The sequence below is a fragment of the Acipenser ruthenus genome, chromosome 26 (genome assembly GCF_902713425.1).
Source record: "Acipenser ruthenus chromosome 26, fAciRut3.2 maternal haplotype, whole genome shotgun sequence".
NCBI classification, from domain to species: domain Eukaryota; kingdom Metazoa; phylum Chordata; class Actinopteri; order Acipenseriformes; family Acipenseridae; genus Acipenser; species Acipenser ruthenus.
In genome coordinates, this window is record NC_081214.1 from 23,697,851 (window position 1) to 23,721,478 (window position 23,628).

The following is a 23,628-nucleotide window of genomic DNA, read 5'->3' on the forward strand; positions in this document are numbered from 1 at the left end:
ATTCAGGTGCTGATTGGATGAGCCTGTTTTTCATTCAGGTGCTGATTGGATGAGCCTGTTTTTCATTCAGGTGCATGCATGTTTTGGACATGTTTTCAGCTGTTGCAGAACTTGTTGTCATCCTGTTGCAGTACAGATGTTGCCCTGCTTGTGTATCCATTCTCATTAGCACAGTGCAGTACACAGGAGAGCAATACAGCAGAAAAAGACACTAAAAGGGCCATTAGTGTCATGTTACGTTAGCATGCAAATGCTTGCATAATTCTCTTGCCCTGTAATTGCAGTCAACAAATCGCCCATCGGATGGTGTCGAGCGCTTAAAAGGATGGATGACTGTAAGAGATGAAACTGACACCCTGAAATGTTGATAAATAAACCCAGCAGGCCCCCAAGAGGATACCCTTTCAGAGGCCTCTTCTGAGTCATAACCATAAGCTTGGTTATTATCAATACAGAATAAATTACTAACTTGGAGCCCTGGGGGTATCCGTACATTCCGTAACTGAGATGAAGGTTTGCCTTAAAAGGATATGTTGCCTGCCTGGTTTGTCCTGTCTTTATTTTCAAAGAACTGGGTTAATTGACCTTGCAGTCTGTGTGGAGCATGGCTTTTCTGTGGGAGCTGGTGGTGCAGTGGGCTAATCTCACAGCCTTGTCTCCCTGAAGACAGCAGTTCAAATCCAGCTCCCGGAGGCGAGTTCCTGAGGTAGGTAATGATGTTGGTTGTGTTTCCACAGATGGAGGAGGATGATAAAATAATGCTTCATCATTCGAGCCTTTTCATGGATGTGCAATACTCAGACTGCAAATGTGAGAGTAAACTTCAAGCCTGTATTTCAATAAGGAAACAGCAGAGGGCGCTACAGTGTTTAGGGTAACTGTCAAGAAGAGTTGGGCCAGCCTGCCAGGATCAGTTTCTTTGCGTATTGATGTGAATAAAGCGACACGTCCCATTTCACTTACACGAGAGACACTATTTGACAGGGCTGGTGGTGGTGATGATAATTTCACTACCAATAAAACACACCAACTTGAATTAAAATGCTGTCCTATATTTGCGAGGGGCTGAAAATAAACCTGCCGAAACCCGGGATCGAACCAGGGACCTTTAGATCTTCAGTCTAACGCTCTCCCAACTGAGCTATTTCGGCGGCGGTGGAAGAGAACTGTATGAGAGCAAGCACAGAACGATAATATGTGTCTGTGTTTAGAGCAATGGTTTATTCAATAAAGACCATGGTATAATTGTAAAGAATGTTAATATAAAATAAAATAAAACTCCAAAACTGTACCAAATGTGTCCATGCGCTCCATACAAGAAACATCCAGTACGCCGTGTACCAAAAAAAAAAACACATTACACTGACGAGCCAGTCAAGCAAATCAAACTCCGGTGCTTTTGTAACTGATTCATTCGGGTCTGACATTTCTACATCGATTGTGTGCAGGCTGTGCGAGAGTGCGAGATTAACCAACCCATGCATTAAATGAAGGCGAAACAGATTTATTAGCAGTCGTTAAATGTACAGCAAATGCAATTGCCTGGCGTTTAATTTAACAACATGTTTGAGTAATGTAGACGCCATGCATATTCCGTGTGCCTTACAATGCGCGCTGCTGAAGTGTAAGTGAACCGAGACAGACTTCAGGCAGCTGGGTTTATCAGCGTTCTAGAATAAGAACCTTCAGGAATTCTGAATTCGTTTGGGGGAGATGGATTATTATTATTATTATTAGTAGTAGTAGTAGTATTATTATTAGTAGTAGTATTAGTAATCGTAGTAGGATTGCTGTTACAAACTTTAAATAACCAGCAGACCATACATATATAACCTGTTTTGTTAAATTGCATTCATTTCTGTAGAAATGCTGCATTATAATTGTTTTAAAGGAAATTGGTGGTTTTTACATGACAGTAATGTTATCTATTGTAAAGGTTTGGCAGCGAGACCAAGGCGTGGCTGTCTGTTTTCTGTTGTAAAAGCAGCCGCTGCACCGTATGCAATACCAGCTCGGTCTCTTGCATGTTGTGAGCATTCTGCATTACAAAACGCATCGAGGACCGATTGCGTTACCTGGATATACCAACACCCGTGAAACCATCTTTCTGTTCCGGGCCTTTTTTACGTTTCAAACTCAAACATTGTGTTGTACTTTTTTTTTCTCTTTACAATAGGCGTGCTTAAAATGCATGTCGTTTGGAGAATCGCTAGATTGGGGCAGGACTCACTCACAAACAAATTCAGCAGTGTACTACAATACAGCAATTACACTTTGAGCCCACAAGGGGGCGGGCGTTATGCGCTGACCCAACGAAGTGCTACTGGATTTAAATAGTTTGCATTTAAATCTAGACTCGAGATGGAAGACATCTATTCAGTTTTGCTTTGATTATATTTTAACATCAAACTTTGTATTTCAATTTTCTTTTTTCCCTCTTTCAGATCTAAACACCAAGTCACACTGCCTTCCAGTCACACTGTTTCAGTCTCTCTGCAATATTATTATTATTATTTATTTCTTAGCAGACGCCCTTATCCAGGGCTACTTACAATTGTTACAAGATATCACATTATTTTCACATACAATTACCCATTTATACAGTTGGGTTTTTACTGGAGCAATCTAGGTAAAGTACCTTGCTCAAGGGTACAGCAGCAATGTCCCCTAACTGGGATTGAACCCACGACCCTCCGGTCAAGAGTCCAGAGCCCTAACCACTACTCCACACTGCTGCCCATCAACCTCCACACTGATACCCTTCAACCTCACACTGTTTCAGTCTCTCTGCAATACCCTTCAACCTCACACTGTTTCAGTGTGTGTGCAATACCCTTCAACCTCACACTGTTTCAGTCTCTCTGCAATACCCTTCAACCTCACACTGTTTCAATGTGTGCAATACCCTTCAACCTCACACTGTTTCAGTGTGTGTGCAATACCCTTCAACCTCACACTGTTTCAGTGTGTGTGCAATACCCTTCAACCTCACACTGTTTCAGTGTGTGTGCAATACCCTTCAACCTCACACTGTTTCAGTCTCCCTGCAATACCCTTCAACCTCACACTGTTTCAGTCTCTCTGCAATACCCTTCAACCTCACACTGTTTCAGTGTGTGTGCAATACCCTTCAACCTCACACTATTTCAATGTGTGTGCAATACCCTTCAACCTCACACTGTTTCTCAGTCTCTCTGCCACAAGATCACACTGCTTCATAGTCTATCAATCAAGGACTAGTACCATTCACTCAGCTCTAACCACTAGGCCACACTGACTGCCTCCCAGTCCCTCAGCTCTAACCACTAGGCCACATTGACTGCCTCCCAGTCCCTCAGCTCTAACCATAAGGCCACACTGCCTCCCAGTCCCTCAGCTCTAATCATTAGGCCACACTGCCTCCCAGTCCCTCAGCTCTAACCACAAGGCCACACTGACTCCCAGTCCCTCAGCTCTAACCGCAAGGCTACCCTGCCTCATGTACTCGATCAGCACTACACTCTTTGATAATTATCCTGCAGCACAAACGAATACAGAATCCAATTGTAAGCTAAGAATAACAAATTAGGAACAACTGCATGATTAATAATTAATGCAAGCTCAGTCTTCTGGCTTGGATTTCTGAATTCATTGGAACAAACACAAGCAAAGCATAGCCCTGCAGAGAAACCCAATCCATGCAAATAAATATATAAATACGAATGCATTGTGTGAAATGAGCGCTGCATCTACCAAGTCCCAAGTCTCAGTTAGGGTTAGGGTTAGGGTTTCCACCTGTCCCATTTTAACATGTTTTGAGGAAGGTGTCCCAGGATTTCAGCACGCCTTCCCAGAGCAATGCAGTTCCCTAAAGCAACATCACACTGCCAGTAGCAGAGCACAGGCTAGATAAAGATACACTATCCCTGACATACACACAAAATATCTTGCTTTGTAAAAACAAATTGATCTACAAGGTTGCGGTTAGATTTGTGCTTCAATCTCTGGGTTTTGTTGTGTAACTGTCACCTTAAAATGAAAGACAGGGATCCTGGCCGTCACCCCTGACCTCTCTGTGATTTCCTTCTCTGGGAGCCGTGACCTCATTGTATTTATATCAGTCGCTGTGACCTGTTTCAAACGCGCAGGTGCCGGACGCGACCGCTGGGGCAGGCCTGGGTCACACAGGATCACCAACGTGCAGATACAGCTGCGTGGCTGGCAAGACAACACGGGCTCCCCTCTCCTCTCTCGTTAATCAGGGCTTGCACAGCTGTCTGCAGAGCGCTCGCAATACACGGCACACGGTGACCTCTCACCCAGCCTGGCCTTGCTCCTGGATTATTGATAACCCTCCTGTGCAAAAAACCCAGCATAAACACATCCAGGCAACGACTCATAAGAGGCCAGGTGCTGCATATTCACTCAGTTACCATACAGTGCCTACCGGCAGACCTGAGGTCGCTCCGCACTGTGTAATTGTAATTATACTATAGAATTGATCAATTCCAGTTCAATTCCACGCCTATCCAAGCTTAACCCTTCGCAGTTCCAGCTTGTGTTTGACGCACAGCGAACGTTACTCTCGTATTTTCAGCCTCTTTCAGTGACCCCATCTGTTTGGATCTAATGAGTTATATTGTAGGTTTCTGTATGTCTACCTGCCACGATTACTGCTGTGTTATTTACAATAAATGCACTAACCATGTTCATGTGTGCAGCTATCTATGCTACTTTTTAGTGAGCTTGTAATTATTAATGCAGCATCACTGTAACTGGACTGCTAATTCCAGCAAACAATGCTGCTGTAATTGGAAACGACCCCAGGTTTGCCTACCAGTGTGTGAGTCTGGGCGAGGCTGCATCAACACTGTACCCACAGCAGCGACTACAGGGATCAGTATGTGATTACAGCTCATGATATTATAGACACTTAGCAGTATATGCAAGCCCCTGACTCTGATGTGATACAGCCAGCAGGTGGGAATGACCTCACTAGCTATGCTGTTTCTTCTTCTTATTTAAATATACATTATAAAATCCATTGCACCAGGTGCTCTGTGAGATACAAGCTGATTTCTACCCACTCAACATACAGACCCATTTATACAAGGCTATACAAAGAGGCTTGCTGATCCCAAAACCATGGGTCCTGTTGGAGAAATAATATTATCAAGTCAGTATTTTTTATACAACATACAGCACATGAAAAAAAACCCACTTGCTGCTAAACTCCTCTCAACTCCCCCTCTTCTATTTGTTACTGTGCAGGGGAGACACCCCCAGGCCCACACACAGATGGTTAGGAGAATGTTCACCGTCCCAATTCCGTTCCAAGAGCCTACGGAATGCCTGCGGAATGTCTACGGAGTTCTGTTCCAGGAATCCCCTGCAGAGTCTTGGAGGCGCAGCCTGACTTTCTCATCTTCAGAGGCGTCAGTCTGCAGCAAGCGTTACACACTTAGCACGGTTCAAGTTTCTCAAAAGGGCTTCCGGGTCCCAGATCAGGCCTCTTCCAATTTCACTGCAGTTTGAGGTTATCTTAAGAAACCTGTCGAAGCTGTTTCTCTCATCTAAAATGATTATTTTTTTCAATAAAAATGAAAATGGGAAAGGTTAAGTATCACATAAAGAAATGCAGCAGGATTCTCCAGCAATGTCCAAACCCCTAAGCTCAATTCTAACCCAGTGTTTGGACAGCATGTGCGTGTTGGTGTGCTCATGCCAGCTCCATTCTGAAGGACAGTCGCGTTGCACTCCATTGACTCCTCGTTTGAGTTAAACTGCAATTCATTACTTATCCCCCCGTTCTTGATTCCAGAATCTATTCGTCATTGCTTTTTCATCTCTTCGTGATTGGAACAATTTGTATCTGTAGCTTGTACACTGGGCAGATAATGAAATAATCATCTGTGCATCTCGTGAGGGCCTTTCTTCACTCAGATCTCTCCCCCTCGCTCCTCTCCCCTTCCACAGACCACCCTTTTATTATCACGTGGAAGCACGTGGTTTGTCTGGTCTGGCCTTAGCTGCTGGGATGCCAGCATGAGGGTTGAGGTTATGGGTCAACAAGGGGCAGGGACATTCCATTGCTGCTGACCAGTACAAAGCTGGACTGGTTTTGAGCAAGGGGGTACAGCCTTTCACAATGACGCTACTGCCCCCAAAATCAACGAGGGTCGACAAAGCCTCTTCCAACACGCAAACATGCATTCAATTCCATTAACTGTGCCTGTGAGTTACTGCTGTCTAAAAACAGAGCGAGGCATCAGAGAAGGAATAGATCAGAATGCAGGGCTGACGGGAATATTAATGACGTGCAGGCAAACTGCACTCCCACTTTAATATCATTATCGTTAACCACGAACTAACAAGGTCTAATTGGTCTCGTGCATTAACATGCCATTGCTAATGGCGAGAAAGACCAAGGTCCTTGTCATTAGAATGGAGGTCTTATTAGTGAAAGTATGGTGGCACTAATTGCTTAATGAAGGAAATCAATTAGTCCGATTTGCATGTGTAAATGAGGATGCATCAGGGCTCACCGTCAGCCACCACGGCACCCGATTGCAGGTGCGTTGAGCAATTTGAAATTGAAATATTCAGCCTGTTCAGGACCTTCAATAAAACCGCTTGTGAATAGGATCCTAACACGTAAGTTAACAAGCGCTTTGTCACATTGTTTCCGAGCCCCCAGCAGACTTCCCAGAATGGGAGTGTGCATTACAAGCAAGGAGCAGGGGTTCTATTGCAATGGCTTTCCCACAGTGCCTTTCTAAAAGGAGAACCTGCAGCGTTCTGTAGTGTGTGCTTCACCCTGTCTCTCTCCCACGCAGCCAGTGGAATTGCATAATTGCATTCAGACTTGTAATGGGGCGTCAGTAACGTGCGGTAGCGGCTCCATCTGCATACTAGCACTGCATGACCTTTCTGAGATGCAGGGTGACATTTACTGAGACTCGCACACACGGGCGGTCGAGGGAGCCCTTCTTCATTATTCCCAGTTCTTTTTTTTTCTTTTTTTTTTTGATTGGCTCCTTTTTGCTTTTTCTCAGTCGTTTCTCATTCAGTCTCATTCAGAAGGCTATTATTTGCACCAGGTTTTACAGAAGCCCTGTGTGATTCTGTCTACAGTAAGACCGAAACAAGATATCAGGTACCTCTTGTGGTTAAGAAATAAAAAACTGCTTATAATAATAATTCCCTCAGTGGACATAAATGAATAAATTAACAGATGGATCCCCCTCCGTTTTTTCTCCCTGGCTTAAGGACATGTGCCACATCAACAGATGAGTCTCAATACTGAGCAGCCTTCATTCCTCTGCCCTGTGCTGCGGGAGAGCCGGGCGAGACACTGAACATTTTTCTTTCTCTTTCTTTTCACCTTTAAAATTAAACTGGAAACAGCAGACTGCTGCTCCTGCAACGTGGACAGAGGGGCTTTGTGAAACTGGACCCTGACTTCCAGCACATCCTGGAGTGCTGGGCTGCATGCTGAGAGGCGAGATGGCTGGTGTGTTCATGCGGGTCCTGCCTGCTGTGTCACTCTGAGGTTACTCTGTCAGGCTGCACAATGGCAGGGAGCCACGCGGGGCTTATCATCGCAGCTGATCTGACAGCGATCCTCACAGCCGCGGTGCGCATTCTCATCTCCAGCGCGAGCGCGGCCCAGCTCCAAGTGTTATCTGGGATCGCTGGAGCTTGGAGGAGAGGACGTTCTGAGATTATCAAATCAATGACACTGGGGTTATTAGTCATGCTCGGCCGAGGTGCTTGACACCAGACTGATGTTCTCCCTCGCTCGAATGCTCTGCAGCTATTCTCCTGAAGCAGAGAGAGGGACAGAGAGGGTAATGAATGCTCTGCAGCTATACCCCTGAAGCAGAGAGAGGGACGGAGAGGGTAATGAATGCTCTGCAGCTATACCCCTGAAGCAGAGAGAGGGACGGAGAGGGTAATGAATGCTCTGCAGCTATATCCCTGAAGCAGAGAGAGGGATGGACAGGGTAATGAATGCTCAGGACGGCTGTGCTGTGTTGAGGCAGAACTCCAGATCTATCAGGTCACTCGTTTAGGGAGTCTCCCGTTTCACTGCTCCGTTCAGGAGGACTAAAGGTCGTCACAACAGCAAATCAATACGTCTCAATCAACTGGCACTTTTTTTGGAAAAGTTTTTCATTGCTCCTGCCTTAACCCTTCCGAGGCACCACATATCTGCCTTTTATCAGACAGCCCCCCACAGCCCCTGTAATAACTACAGCAAACAGCAGTGTACTGCCACCAACATCTCTGCTTTGTAATTACAAGCTGATGACTGAAGCGGATGCTGCTATTCTGAGGTTTAGTCAGGATCGCAGGTCTTACTGTGTATTAAAAGGTAAAGTGTTTGGTCTGAAACCAAATCTCTTTTTTAGTTAGGGTCTTGTAATTTCTGCACAATGGCATTGTGTGGATTTTTAATCTGCACACAGTGCCACCCGGTGTCAGGCTGTTGTAAGTGCACTTTGTTAGATTTGAGGAAACTAGCACCTCAGGAGTACACAGAGACCGATACATTCCCAGAGCTTTACACACCCTCACAGTAAAGTTACCAAATCACAAATAAACTACATGTCCTTGAGCTGCCTGTAACCAGGCTCAAGTTGTTGGTGGATTTGGAGTAAGAAGCCGGCAGTCTCGTACAAGGCTGTGTTTTCAGAGCTGCTCTGTCTCCCTCCACAGTGTGATTCAGAGGAGCTTGCCAGGTTCAGCATGACAAATCCCGACCCTGAGGGACAGCTATAGCTTTAAAATGAAAAAAAAAAAATTCAATAGGTTTAAACTGCCAGGGTTTTAATACTGATGGACGGCGTGCCAAGGACTTAAAGGGATTTTACAGCATTGACGATTTCATTTGAATAGATTTTACTTCACTGGGATTATTTATTTATTAATTTATTTGAAATTCAGCATTCCTTGTTAAACGGATCTGATCACACTGGAGGAATGGGAAAGCCTCGGAACGTTTTGAAAGGGGTCAGTCAGAGCCCTGCAGAACTGGGAATGGAGTGTTTATGACGTACTCGCTTTTTTAAGGGGTTTTAAAAGCTGACGATTAAACAATTCCACGAATTTCATTTCTGTGCAGGTCTTACGTGTGCAGTTTTGAAAGAAACACACACTATTATCAAATCTTTTCATTTTAACAAACGATGCTGTATCTGGCACCAATGGGATAAAGAGAGCGGGTAGACACTGTCTTTACTTTTAAATGTTCTAAATTGTGGTGGATCTGAACACTAGTCATTTTTGCTAACAGGACCATAGCTGGCGTATTAAAGATCGTAACAGACAGAAACGCTTCACAGAGACTCGCCTGCACTGTTCAGCGTTTGATTTTCATAATGTCAATTAGGGATCCGCATCTGTTAAGCTATATATATATATACACACACACACATTATTTATTAAACGTGTCCCATGCCTCATACCTATACTACGCTTTTAACATGCTTGGTCGTGATTTTTACACTAGTTCCCATTCTTCTGGGTTCTAACCATGTTTGCCTTGTATATAGCGGCTATTTTTAAAATTAGGGTTAAACTCAAACCCAAAATGGCAGCGGTAGAGGGTTATTGCTATAATAAAATCGTTAATTAGAAAGAGGCTCCTGTGTTTGTTACACTAATAACATGCTGCAGCAAACGCCTGCAGAGCGCTGTGCGTGTGACACGCGTGCTTACAGAACACCTTCAAGCACGTTCAGGTCGGATTTAAGGGCAGGCAGTGTTTCAAACAGGGCTCTTCTCTGTGGTTCATGGTACCGAAACCACCAAAACGAGATGCTGCACCTCCTTGAACAATCCCCGCACCGCCCCCCCTCCGTGGAAGTAAAGGAGGCTGTCTGGATGACGTCACCCCCTCCCCAGTCCTAATACATTGGCTGGCTGGCCAGGATGTGAGCCCACGCGTTCTCCAGCCCGCTCCGCGACGGATGTTCGTATTTCTTTCCTGTGATTTACATGCCCTGACATCTCCCGTAATGAGCTCCCCAGTGCAAAATGCCAGTCGTGAAATGCAGCACTCGGCTAATCTATTGTTCCCTGACCCTACAAGTGCTGGGGTCGTGGATTCAATCGGGTAAATGTTACAGGATGTAATTAAGTATGCTTTGCTGATGTGACTCAGACACCCCCACACCCCCTGTGCACACCCTTGACCGTGCTACTCTCTACACTAAACTCCAAGCGCTGCGTATTGTGCACAGCGTCCCGTTGTTGGAGGGCAGTACACAGTTAACCCAGCAGAGTATTCAGACAGCCCTGCTGTTTTTTTGATCCCTGGGGTGGGACACTTGTCCGTTTTCGAGCACGGGTGCGTTTCGAAACCCTACAAGAAACACATCCTAGAAGACTTCTACAAGACCCGTTTTAAACGGTTATAGCGGCTTTTAGAAAGCACTAAGGAAAAAAACAGCGATATTATAACCGTGTGCTTTAATGGCACTGCATACATGCCAAACAAACCCAACAGTGATCATGACGGCGCCATAATCCCATTGAATCCTCGGGCAGTTGCTAAATGCTACTAAAGGGGGCTGATGTTTGATTTTGGCCACTTACTGACGCAAGCAGTACTTGTGCACTGATAGCTTCAACTGCAGCAGAGCTTCGGTTGTGTTTAGTATCAATCAGCGGTTTTAGACATGGATGTGCCCGTTGGGCTTAATATTACATCACTGCAATTGTCCATCCAATTTTATCAGTCCTAGAGATGACACAGATCCTTTCTTTCCAGCGGGGCTTTCATTCGCTATCCTTGGAAAATGTGAGCTGCAGCAGATGAGTGGGATGAGATATAGCAGCAGAGAGTGCAGCGGATTCCCCCGTAATGCCTGTGCCCGCGAGGATTCACAATATTAGCATTACCTCAGTACCAGCTAGTGGCTGCAGTATAACGCATTGGTGGTGCCCTTGAATAACTAAAACGCGCTTTGACAGGACAGAGAAGCGCGATGTGCCAGCGCAGTCGAGTTCGCTTGCGTCGGTTCTTTTGTCAGGTAGCTGGATCTAGCTCCGCAAAATGAATACAAGGTGACAGTGGAGCGCCGGGGAATGGAAATGTTTGTGTTTCGCGCACACCGAGGGGACTTACAGCCGCTCTCTGACAGCTGGGAGATTGGGAAAGATTAATAACATAATCGTGTAATGTGTGGCGACTGCGGATTTAAGACAGGCTGACAGGTTCAGTACTACGAAACAGCAGCCTATAGAGAACGAAATGCCATTCATCTTCTTAAGGCACACAAACACCTTTCCCAGATCCGAGCTCCTGGAGACGCGGCTGCAGACAGAGGGAGCAAAGCCCGTGTGATTATCACCCGACGCCCTCTCACCCTCACAGCAACACACTCTCTCGAGTCTTTCATTTCCATGCGCCGCCCCTACAATAGAGCACTTCCACGAAGGCATTGCTTTGCATTCTCTTGTTTCTCTCTGTTTTAAATTATTTAAAGTATGGCGGGTCTCATTGTAGCCTTGTAGGGAACGGCGTGCAGAGCAACACACGTTGATATCTGACGCGACACAGGTTGTGTTTCGGCGCCACGCCGTAATGACCCCGTCAAATGTTTAACACATGTGTCTGTTTACTGCGCAATCGCGCATTGCACAAGGAAAGTGTTTGTACTGAGTGACCTGCGATTTGCTGAAACAGCTCTATAGGGAAATTAAACCGGGAAAGTGCAGGCATAACTGCTCATTTAAACTAATAGCGTGCCGTTAAACTGCGCACATTGTCAGTCAAATCAATACGTCACCTGCTCTGGACAAAACGGCCCCTTGATGGCTCAATACTGAGGGAGGGCCGTGGTTTGCCCTTTCAGAGGTGCACTTGCTAGCAGTTTAAAAAACGTTTTCCCATCCTTTCATTACCTGTAATGACACACCTCTACCCCTGCGCCTGGTCACTGTGGAGATGAACGTGTGAATGATCCGCGCTTTGTTTGGTTTCGTCAGAGGATTTCTGAATGGTTCTGGTTTGGAGTTGCGCGCCTGCGCGTGTGCTGACCGCAGGGAATTGGAACACCCAACACCTCCTGCACATGGCACCCTTCCGATTGGTTGAGAAGGTGTCACGCTGACTTTATCACCGCGCACTATATATTGTTTAGTTGTTGTTAATACACTCAAAACCTGAACCGGGTGAAACTGCGATGCAACAGGACTCCTCAAAACCTGAACCGGGTGAAACTGCGATGCAACAGGACTCCTCAAAACCTGAACCGGGTGAAACTGCGATGCAACAGGACTCCTCAAAACCTGAACCGGGTGAAACTGCGATGCAACAGGACTCCTCAAAACCTGAACCGGGTGAAACTGCGATGCAACAAGACTCTTATCTCCATCCCTGGAATGAGTTTGGTTTTACTTCTAAACTAAAAACACTTAATTATACAAACCCACATTATACTGATATTAATAAAGTTACTATATACTAAAAGAAACCAAGTTGATATGTATATATATATACACACACACACACACACACACAGAGGTATATACGCATACTAGAGCATACAAATACATTTGTAAATCAAATTAAGTTTGTATCTGTAAGATCTTCTGTATCTCTTGTTCTTCCCATGAGTACAGCACGTATACACTGAAAGAACACTGAAAGTGTTGCGTTGCATGTTTTTAGTTAATTAAGTTAATAAACACATGAATAGGCTATTATTAACTTGGTAAATAGACTAAAGAATGGGATTGAATTAACGTTGAATGGATTTGAATGAATCGCTGTGGGGGAGCCATCATCGCTTCCCTCCCGACCCACCCCACCCCACCCACCCCACACACCCCACCCAAACGCGTCCTGCTGTGAAAGAAGAAAAAAAACAAAACCGAAATCACTTGCTGTGTCCGCGCTGAGGCTGTCGGGAAAGGAAGGCTGGCGCTGCTCATGGAGGTATAAACCGAGGCTGCAGCACAAAGAGAGACTGATTATATATATATATATATATATATGTGTGTGTGTGTGTGTGTGTGCCTGTCCGCATGCATCGTTTTATTCCTTGCTCAGAACGAGAAATCAGATAGCCAGCCCTAGTCAACGCGGGCTCTACAGTGCGAGTGAGTAATGCGCGTAGATTTACCCAGTGAACATGGATGACAAGTCCAACAAGCTTCTCTTGGCGTTGGTTATGCTGTGTCTCTTTGGCGTCATCGTATTGCAGTACGTTTGCCCGGGCACCGAATGCCAGTTGCTTTTGCGCCTTCATGCCGGCTGGGGCACGTCTTCTTCAGCGGGCGGCGCTGCGGCTTTCTCCGGCGGTGGCGGCGACCCTTACCGGGCAGAGGACGGGACCCTGTCTCGCTTCGTGCCCCGCTTCCACTTCTCTGAGGACGAGCTGCGGCGCGCAGTGGACTTCAACATCAAGGGGGACGACGTGATCGTTTTCCTGCACATCCAGAAGACTGGGGGCACAACCTTCGGGCGACACCTGGTCCGCAACATCCTGCTGGAGCAGCCGTGCGAGTGCCGGGCCGGCCAGAAGAAGTGTACCTGCCTCCGGCCCGGAAAGAAGGAGACCTGGCTGTTCTCTCGGTTCTCCACGGGCTGGAGCTGCGGGCTGCACGCAGACTGGACCGAGCTCACGAACTGCGTGCCGGCGCTCATGGACATCACGACGGAGCCCACGCCGCAGAAACCCCGCAGGTGGGTACAGATTACACGACTGCTACACAGATCGATTAGGATTTTATCCCGGTGCTATATCATGCGTGGTATTTCAAGGCTAGCAATACTCTCTGTCGTTCACGTTGCGGTACCTATCTTTAGAAATTCAGGGCGCTAGTTGCCCCTTTTCTGTGACTGCGTAGTTGAACTGTGATCTTTTGTTTTCAATTTCATATCACCCTGAACATTGAGCTACTAAGTATAGGAACCGGGTAACAAGCAGTGCGTCTAAGGGCAGGAAGTAAATCTACATCGATCTACAAGAAATCAAATTGTATTTTTACCATACAATACCCGGGACATCCGTAGTTCAGAATGCACGTACGTGTCTTTTAATTGTGTAAAGCAGTATTTAGGCTATGCATTAGTTAATGAGATGAAACGGGTTCTGTGTAATGTTGTGTCGCCGCTCCTCGGTGGATTTCATACTGAAATCGAATTAAAATGCTGTGTGAACGTCTATCGCGACCGGCCACCGCTCTGATCCAGGCATACAGCGGACACGCGTTTTCGGCTGGTGGCTTCATCGTTAAGATTATACACGCATGCCGTGGCAGATGCAATTACATTTCTTCATGTTTAAATACCCTGTTAATGGTCGGATAATACGCTGTTAATCAATTCGGCCCACTCTGGCTGTCCTTTTAATAGGGAAATCCCGGCCCCACATTAGCTGAATTATTTATTGTCTGTTGCTGTGCTGTTTGCTCAGGACAATGGGCCTGTAAAATGGAATGGCTTAGCTGACAAAGTAAAAAATGCCACCAGCAGGGAGTGAATATTTTAGCAGGAGAACAGTCCTCTTAAATAGCTTTGAAATGAGCATTCTTTGGTGTGATCTGTCTATTTTATTACAAGACCCTGGGTTTAGGGAGACAGAAGTAGCTGGGGGTGGGGGGAGAGGAGAGTTCCTTTATAATCCTGTTCTGTTCATGGATCTCCATGATCCAGCAGAGCCTGCCCGGAGTGCAGCTGAGCAGGGCTGGGCTCAGTTACTTTTTTTCAATACCATGTACAACCTTTCACCAACACATGCGATTGCACAGGCTCTACGTGTATTTTGCAAGGATAGGTTTGCTCAATAAAGGAATTGATAGAGTTTAATAAGACACACCTGGGCTTGTTACTGCTACACTGGGGCAACTCCAGCACATATTAAAACCAGCACGGGGTGAACCTGCAGTGCAACAGGAGTCTTATTCCCATCCCTGATATCCCATGCTCGCACAGCACACCAGTGCCCACACAGCTCTCCAGGCTGGAGTCTCCGAGGCACGCTGCGGCGTTGCCAGGTTGCTGATGTCTGTGGGCAGGCTGGCTGCCTTGCTTAGTCTCCTGACTGGAGCTGGCAGCTCCCTGAGCAGATGGGCGCTGCGTTTACACACAGGAGGGGGAAGCAGGGGAATCAGGGAGGGTTGCATGCACTCCTATTACAGTGGAGGATTGTTACAGCATCTTTGAAACACAGGTTTCGATTTATTAGTTCTTTTTTTTGTCTGTCTTATGAGGATGTGAGTGTTTATGATTAGCTGGGCTATGGAACTATTGCTTTTCCAAATGTTCTGGATCCATCCGTAATGTAGAGCAGCGGTGGCTGTGAAAGATAGTCTGAGTGATCCGCCGGAGAGAGTCCCGGAGCTCTAACCACTAAGCTGCACTCCATCCTTCCCAGCCCCTCGGCTCTAGCTGCTAGACTAGGCAAACCGTTTGTCTTCCCTGTCTCCCAGTCCCTGGGTTCTAACCACCAAGCCGTGCTGCTTCCCTCGCTCTCTCTGTACCACAGCTTGAAGCTCTAGACCGCATGCCTCTATTCCCTCCCAGTCCCATGACTCTAACCACTGGAACCAGACAGTGCTGCGCCAGTGAAGGCTGTAGCCCCCTGCTTGTAACTAAAATGCAGTAAATGATCAGGAAGTTGATAACTGGGTAATAACAGTTGTCACTGATAGGAATCTCTTGTGCCGACTGGAGTGATTTATTTATTTATTCATTCATTCCCCTTGAGGAGGGGAGGAGCGGGGGCGCTATGCCGGATTTGTTCCTCCTTTCCGGTAACATTGAGAGATCCTGGGATTAGAGGAAATTGAAGCTGGGCTCAAACCAGTGCAGGGCTGCTGTGTGAGGAGGCCGGAGGGATAAGGGGTGATATTCACAGAGAGGGGAGAGGCATTGCTCACACCCTGATTCTCCATTGCTTCCCTGAGACACGAGAGGTATTGCAGGAGTACGTTTACCTCTCCTCCTATCAGGATGGGATTTCTGTTTGAATTTGACACCTCGTTGACTCTCTATTTCAGTATATAGTGAAGCCTTCTTAACACAAGCAGACTGACTTTGTTATTGCTAGGCTGTTGTAGGTTTGCAATGGAGACTCTTTAGAGTCTTGATTTCTCTCTTTCTTTTAGAAGTCTACTGTGGAATATAGATGATTTTTGTATATATATAGATTCCTATAGAGGCTCTTTCTGTAAGGGTTGGAGCAAACAATCTAAGTGTGTTTGTTTGTACGGGGGGGTATTTTATTAACGGCTGATAACTGCCCCCACAATGTCATTAGCAAGAAATGCAAGTCTGTTTGTTCCAACTGCTGGAGCGGATCTGTCTTTGAAAGGCGCTAATTGACAACGCAGTGCTGCTTTGTGAACAGATTGTGTGAGTGAGTGAGTGAGCAGGCAGGCCGGGACCCCAGAAGATCTCTCACATTATAGACAGGAATGGAAACGCTGTTCCTTGTCAGCCACACCTGGTAGAGGGATGTGAAGAAAACACCACTTGAAGCACGCCATCCCCTGTCTAGGGAGAACGCTGGTGTGTGTGACCTAGTTACTCTGCCTCTTCTGACAATACTGTGTGTGTGTGTTTAGTTGTGGTAGCTTTTGACATGCCCTTGGGGAAAACGGGGGCTGGTTCAATCCAGCGCCTGATGAATAAATTCAGTGGCTGAATTACATCGAATGGATGTGGCCTTTTGTGATCAGTTTTAATTCCAGGGATGGGACGGGACAGGACAGCGTGGGGGAGGAGGGAGGGAGGGGGGAGGAGGGAGGGGGAGGGGTGATCACAGCAAAGGAAAAGAGGCAGAGAGAGAGAGACAGCGGGGTAGTGAGAGAAGGGGGGTGGGGAGTGTGTGTAAATGGAGAGAAAGTAATGAAGGAGAGAAGCTACACAGTGGTCCAAGTGGAAGCCTGATCATGTTACAGTGACTGGATTGGAAAAGCACTCTTGAGGAAGTACAGTGTAAAGTGCTGCACTCAGTGGAAATGGCAGAGAATTGCTGTCGGTTTGCAGTGCGATTTGAGAACAGCACGCTCGGGAGACGATGGAGGGTTTAATTCAAATAGGTAAGTGTTTAAAATTTGAAATTGGAGAGTGCTCGCCACACAGACGTGCTCGCTGGAGGAATCGAGGGATGTCACCTAACGTTGAATGCATTGTGGGGATTGTAATCCGGCAGTATGAAACATGAACAGACTAGAATCGCATACACAAGCCTTGTAACTGCTGTGGAGAGTTCACATTTGAAAAGGGCAGGTCCAATCAGAATGCTCAGCCCCTCCCTCCCAGTCACCTGTGTTGGCCTCCGCATGATTATTCAGTTCAGACACACAGAGCTGCTGTAACTGAGGTGCTGGAGTTGTGTGCGTCTCCAAAGTCTTTACTGTTTGTCTGGACTTCCTTGTCGCAGGGCACTAAATCATTCAAGCTGGGCTTTTAGAGGTATAATAATGAAGTGAATGAGTCCCTAATGGGGGAGCAGAGTAATCCACACAGTCTCATTTGAAGTTATCGCGTCCCTCTCTCTGTGATTTAGCGCAAACGAAGTGTCTTTTGCAAGGGAATGTTCTGGCAAACTGAATTATGTGCTAATGCTGAAATGTTCCCAAAGGAACAGCCATGTTAAAGCACGGGACAGACTCATTCATTTAGAGAGCTGCCCAATTGCTATTTTAATTTCATTGAGATCTGTCAAGTTTTCAAGAAGGCCACACAGCCTCCCTCCCTCCCTGTCCTTCTGCTCCAACCACTAGGTCACTGGAGGAGGAGGAGGAGGAGGAGGAGGAGGAGGAGGAGAGAGAGGAGGAGGTGGAGAGGGAGGAGAGAGAGGAGGAGGTGGAGAGGGAGGGAGGGAGAGGGAGGAGGGGAGGGGAGGGAGGGAGGAGGAGGGGACGGAGGGAGGGAGGGGAGGGGAGGGAGGAGGAGGAGGAGGAGGAGGAGGGGAGGGAGGAGGAGGAGGAGAGAGAGGAGGAGGTGGAGAGGGAGGAGGAGGAGGAGGAGGAGGAGGAGGAGGAGGAGAGAGAGGAGGAGGTGGAGAGGGAGGAGAGAGAGGAGGAGGTGGAGAGGGAGGGAGGGAGAGGGAGGAGGGGAGGGGAGGGGAGGGAGGGAGGGAGGAGGAGGGGACGGAGGGAGGGAGGGGAGGGGAGGGAGGAGGAGGAGGAGGAGGAGGGGAGGGAGGAGGAGGAGGAGAGAGAGGAGGAGGTGGAGAGGGAGGGAGGAGGAGGAGGAGGAGGGGAGAGGGAGGAGGAGGAGGAGGAGGAGGAGGAGGAGGAGGAGGAGGAGGGGAGGGAGGGAGGGAGGGAGGGAGGAGGTGTTGATAATGCCGCTCTCTGTAAGCGCGTCCTGGACAGTGCAGTCCAGTGCCTCCCTGCATGCCTGCACAGCGCTTCACCTGCCTGTTGGTTTGTCCGATTCAATTCCTCACATCTGGCACACGGTAGAATTGAAATACTTTATGTTCAGATACTGTGACCCCTGAAAACCTCTCGGCAAACCGATTTGGATGCCTTTGTCAAGTTTCTGCTGCCGTTTGCAAAGTTAAATTGTATAAGAGATGTCATGTTGCACAGTTTGAATAAGCAGAGTGAAGCTGAGTACTGCTGACAGCTCCATCTGTGCGACAAAACACCACAAATATATTTCTTTATTTATTTAAGTGAATGAGGGTGGTGGAGCCAGTTGGGCCTGGCAGTCTCACGCCTCCTTTCAGTGTTGACAGTGGGGTTGGCACCTACGCCATCGCTAGACTTGATCCACACTCTTAATATGAATGTGTTTAGAGAGTCTATTCTCTAAATAAATTCTCTTCTAACTTGGCTCTTTCGGTGTTATGTTACGTTGATGTGTCCAGCATAAAGTGATAGGCTGGGACAGCTGGCTTTTCTGAGCAGTGCTATCGTTTCTCAGGGAGTGTCTGGCAGTAACTGTGCATGCGTGCGTGTGTGTGCGTGTGCATGTGTTGATTATAAATAGGTATTCCAATCTGTATTCGATCATATTAATGTCCTGTCATCGCACACATTTGGAGGAGACCTGGCGCATGTGTGCAGATTAGTCCACAGTGCAGTAAAGCTGTACTGGTTTCCTCAAACGGCATCGCCTCGGATGTGAACCCCCTGATTTGTACTGATTCCTGCTCTTTACTGAGGGCTGAGGGGGAGCAATATATTTATAAATCTCCTTCTGAAAGACTGTACCTTCTGTGTCCTTGAGCCTGGGGCAGACAGACTGGAGGGAGGGGGGCACCCGTGCTGTAGGCTCTGTCCCAAACCACAGTGTAACTGAGCCCTGGCCAGCCCGCCCCAGGGCAGCTCGGAGCGTGATCTGAGCTGGGTTTGTGTCTCCAGTTCTCCACGTCGTTTCCTGATGCAGGTGCGTGGGTGACTGCCCTTCGGGGTCGTGTTGCAGGGCGATCCTGGGCGGACCCAGATTTCCTATTTCGGGACAGAATGATGAAATGGAATAAATCCCTCTGCGTGGGTCCCAGACCGGCTGAGCACTATATCACAGTGAACTCTGTGTGCTGATCACCGGATTGATTATTGCCAGCTAATCGATAGGAGCCTTTGTCGGCTGGTCTTTGGGTTTCTCTCTAGTCTTGATGTTCAGACCCTGCTGTCTGCCGCTCTCGTCAGGATACATTTTTTTTTATTTTAAGCACACTTAATCCCGCAATGCTTTCAAATCAGTTTGTGCACTACAGTAGTGATGGAAAAGATTACTGTGAGTTTTATAATCATTTTGCAATCGCATCTCTTTGGAGAAATGCTTCCCGATCATGTCGCTCCTAACGAGGGGTGAGAGGAGGTGTGTGTCTGTCTGGAGGAAGCCCTGTGATCCCTCTTCATCCACAGACCCTGATTGCTCACACGCCTCGCCCGCCACGTGCCATTAGTCTCCGTCAGCTCGGACTGCTGGTCCTGGTTACTGTCCGGTCAGCCTGGACCAGCCAGCCTTCCTAACAGAGCTCTGCTGCCCTCCGACTGCCCTCCGAGGGGGGACAGAGAGAGGCACTTTGAGAAGAGGACCGTCACAGTGGGTGAATGTGGATTGACGTCATGAAGATGAGCGTGCAGTGACTTCTGAAAATTAACTAATTCTCTGTCTGCTTGCATTAAAAGCACCTCCCCCAGCACGTCCATGAGAGCTGAACAGCCCAGGCTTGTGTCCCGTGTACTGGAGTTGAACAGCAGCCTGTTTGCAGCCGGGCCCCTCTCCCAGCACTGAAACGTTAATCACAGCGTCGCGGTCTGAGGTCAGAGCAGGGATGTGTTAAATGGAGAGCGATGTGTTGGAGACGGCAGGGATCAGAGTTGAACTGTGGGTGCATCTATAAAAGCATTGCTCTACATCCAGTGCAAGATCTAGAAAACCACCCGACTGTAACCTCTTTAAACTAACACTCTGAGGGGTGTTAAAAATCAGCAGCCTATCCTGACTGAGCTAACAGTCTTGTGTGCACCCCGTCCCTCTCACACTTGTTGACACACAAGCCAGCACTCCAAGCAGACTGGAGCCCCCTCCCAGTTTAAATGACAGGTCTTGTGTAAACCGCAGCTTCACAGCTTTGCACTGGCTTTGTGACTCAGGGTAGGGTGCAGCTGCAGCCTCTCAGAACAGGATCTTAGCAACAGGCCTGGCTCTGACAGCAGCAGTAAATCCTGTCTCCCTTCGCTGTGCCCTGAAGGTCACTGCCGAGGCTCTGCTAATGAAACCGTCGAGACGGGCTCTGGCTCCAGCACAGATGCACCCCTACCTTCACCCATCGTACTGTCCAGTCCCAGGGCTGGGAATACAGGAGCAATCCTTCACTCCTGCAGCCACGGGTCATAGTTAAACAGGCAGACGGCTTTAACTGCTCTAGGATTGAAGTCTTGCAGTATTTTAAATGCAGCCAATACCTCAAAGCGCTCTCTAGCTAATGAACGCTGTGGTAGGCTCTTCACTTGCACCCGAGCTTGTTACCTGTACACTGGGGCTAGTCAAGCTGCCAGTGAAACCTGGAGTGGGTGAAAGTGCTGTATTCTGGAAGAGTCTGCTCCCTGAGCTGGGAGATGTTAGTGCAGCATGACTGACGTGAATCGATGATTGAGCTGATGCCAGTTATTTTCCAGCATCACCAAGCCCAAAAGTTTGAGTGTAAGAATTGAAACACAGAAGTAACAGAAATAATGAAATAAATGTAATGAGAGCCTGGGCGCCCTCTCGTCTGCAGGCAGTGCTGCTGTGTATGAAGGGTTTGAGGCAGACTGCAGTGGATAGTTTTCACCGCTCCTCGGTCTCCGGATGTGAATTTTTAATTGCGCAGCCGGATCATTTTCCGTAAATGGAACTTCAGACTCAATTAGTGATGTCACCTCCAATATTCCATCACTTGCTGTCTGTCTCCCTGCCGCCCTCTGCTGGCCAAGCAATGGAACTACACGTGACATTCGCGCACTGGCTATCTAAATCCTATTTATACAAAGTGTGATTCGGGTGTTCCTGACTGCGATATTAACCCTTGCAGTGCTGGAGGAGCCCTCTTCTCCACTCCCACGGTGCAGTGACAGAATACACACGCCATTGATTCAGGCTGGAGGTCTTTGGTGCTTTTTTCCCACAACTCCAGTTAACAGCCTGTGGATTTATTTTCTTCAGGCTCTTCTGCGCTCACCGTTCAGCTGTTTTTGTTTTTTATTCCAGCTGAGGGATCTTCAAGGTGCTGTTGAAGCAATGGATGGGAAGAGTGACAAACGTGGGCATGCTAGAGCAATGCTGCCATCTAAATGTGTTTTCTGGTACTGCAACTACACAAAAATAAATAAAACGGTGAACTTAGTTTTGGGACAAACGTCAGTGCAGAAGCAGTGGTTGGGTGACGAGGCAACTCCCTTGAAAAAGAGACTTGAATCTCGACAGGACTTTCCTGGTTAAATAATTCTGTTCATTTGGCTGTTTCAAGAGTTCTAACTCGTCCGGGAGAATGATCTTTTCATATCAACTCCCGGGGAGACATGGAACTGTTTCCATCACAGTATGAAGATGGAATCTGATCATCTCTCCTTCTCTGGTTTTAAACATCGTGTTTGGGAATTGCTTAGAAGCTCCTGCCAATGCTTCTTAACAGATAGTGTGAGATCTCTGTACGCTGCTGATTAACTCTGACCCACACGTGTTTGTATTGTGAGGTTTGTACTTTGCGATTGTTATTGTATTGTGTAACAGGACCCCCTTGTGAACGAGGCCTCGGTCTCAATGGGTAAATCTCCCGGTTAAATAATAATCTTTCTTTTTCCTCTCTCTTGCAGGAACTACTACTACATCACGATCCTGCGGGACCCGGTGTCACGGTACCTGAGCGAGTGGCGTCACGTGCAGCGGGGGGCCACGTGGAAGGCGTCTCTGCACGTGTGCGACGGGCGTGCCCCCACCCCCTCCGAGCTGCCCACCTGCTACTCGGGGGACGACTGGTCGGGCTGCACGCTGGCAGACTTCATGGACTGCCCCTATAACCTGGCCAGCAACCGGCAGACGCGCATGCTGGCTGACCTCAGCCTGGTGGGCTGCTACAACCTGTCTGTGATGGGCGAGGAGCAGCGCAGCCGCGCCCTGCTGGAGAGCGCCAAGCGCAACCTCAAGGAGATGGCCTTCTTCGGGCTGACGGAGTTCCAGCGCAAGACCCAGTACCTGTTCGAGCGCACCTTCCACATGCGCTTCATCAGCCCCTTCACCCAGTTCAACAGCACGCGGGCCACCAGCGTGGAGGTGGAGCCCGAGACCCAGCGGCGCATCCGGGAGCTCAACGTCCTGGACGTGGAGCTCTACGAGTACGCCCGGGACCTCTTCCTGCAGAGGTTCCAGTCCGCCCGGCAGCAGGAGCACAGGGAGGCCAGGAGGAGGCGCCAGCAGGAGAGGAGGCAGCTCCAACGGAGCCGGCTGCAGTGGGTGCGGCAGGAGGAGGAGGAGCTAGCCTGGGGGCAGGAGGAGAACTCCACTGGGGGAGACTACATGGGCAATGTGGAGAGGTGGCGGCGGTAATGCAGGGCTCGTGGGGGGCTGGGGGCGTCACGTTCTCTAACCCTCGTTCGCTAGTTTTGAGAGAGGGTGGGACTTCTTGATCCAGATTGGGGTGGGGGGGGGGGGATGTCAAGTGTTTACACTGTGCTCGGGTGGGGGGGGAAAACTGAAATCAAATTGTGTTTTTTTTTTTTTTTTCAATGCTAAACTGAAGCCATTGTGAATTCACACTAGACTCGGAACCAAAGCGAGTTCACCCCATAATGAAACTGAAGCGAATTCAGTTGAAAGTAAAAAAGCCATCCCGAATTCACATTGAACTTGAACCAGAAGTGAATTCACTGTGGACTTTTTTCAGATTTAAGACTGCAATCATTTCTGAAGTCGTTCCAGATTTGAAAGCGGCTGCGCTTCTCTTGTTTTATTCTATGGAAGGACCCGGAGCCTGTTGAACCCGTGTCTCTAAAGAGACGGCATGCCGAAACATCCCCCTCCTGAGGGGGCTTAGAATTTTACCATTTTAACTTCCGACAGCCTCGGCTTGCTTGGTTTATTTATTATACCTTTTAAATGTGAGAATCAAGTCTTCAGACACTGTGCAGGATTAACAATATATACCAACGTCTGTACTGTAACACGTGGCAGTTCTAGGGTTG

The 23,628-nt window shown here is 47.9% G+C and overlaps 1 protein-coding gene and 1 non-coding gene across 2 annotated transcripts; one reads left to right on the forward strand and one right to left on the reverse strand.

Moving 5' to 3' along the window:
- Positions 1-1,078: 1,078 nt before the first annotated feature.
- Positions 1,079-1,151, reverse strand: trnaf-gaa (transfer RNA phenylalanine (anticodon GAA)). Its single transcript has one exon. It is a non-coding gene; the product is annotated as a tRNA-Phe (tRNA).
- An 11,789-nt stretch (positions 1,152-12,940) lies between these two features.
- Positions 12,941-23,077, forward strand: LOC131701636 (heparan-sulfate 6-O-sulfotransferase 2-like). Its single transcript, XM_059000629.1, has 2 exons — positions 12,941-13,678; positions 22,264-23,077. Exons 1-2 carry the CDS (start codon positions 13,125-13,127, stop codon positions 22,991-22,993), a joined length of 1,284 nt encoding a protein of 427 aa, XP_058856612.1. The 5' UTR covers positions 12,941-13,124; the 3' UTR covers positions 22,994-23,077.
- Positions 23,078-23,628: the final 551 nt, after the last annotated feature.

Excerpts from the sequence above, each read along its gene's own strand:
- LOC131701636 (XM_059000629.1), top strand. The coding sequence starts at position 13,125 with ATGGATGACAAGTCCAACAAGCTTCTCTTGGCGTTGGTTATGCTGTGT. Across the intron at positions 13,679-22,263 it reads ACGCCGCAGAAACCCCGCAG|GAACTACTACTACATCACGA; the intron begins GTGGGTACAGAT and ends TCTCTCTTGCAG.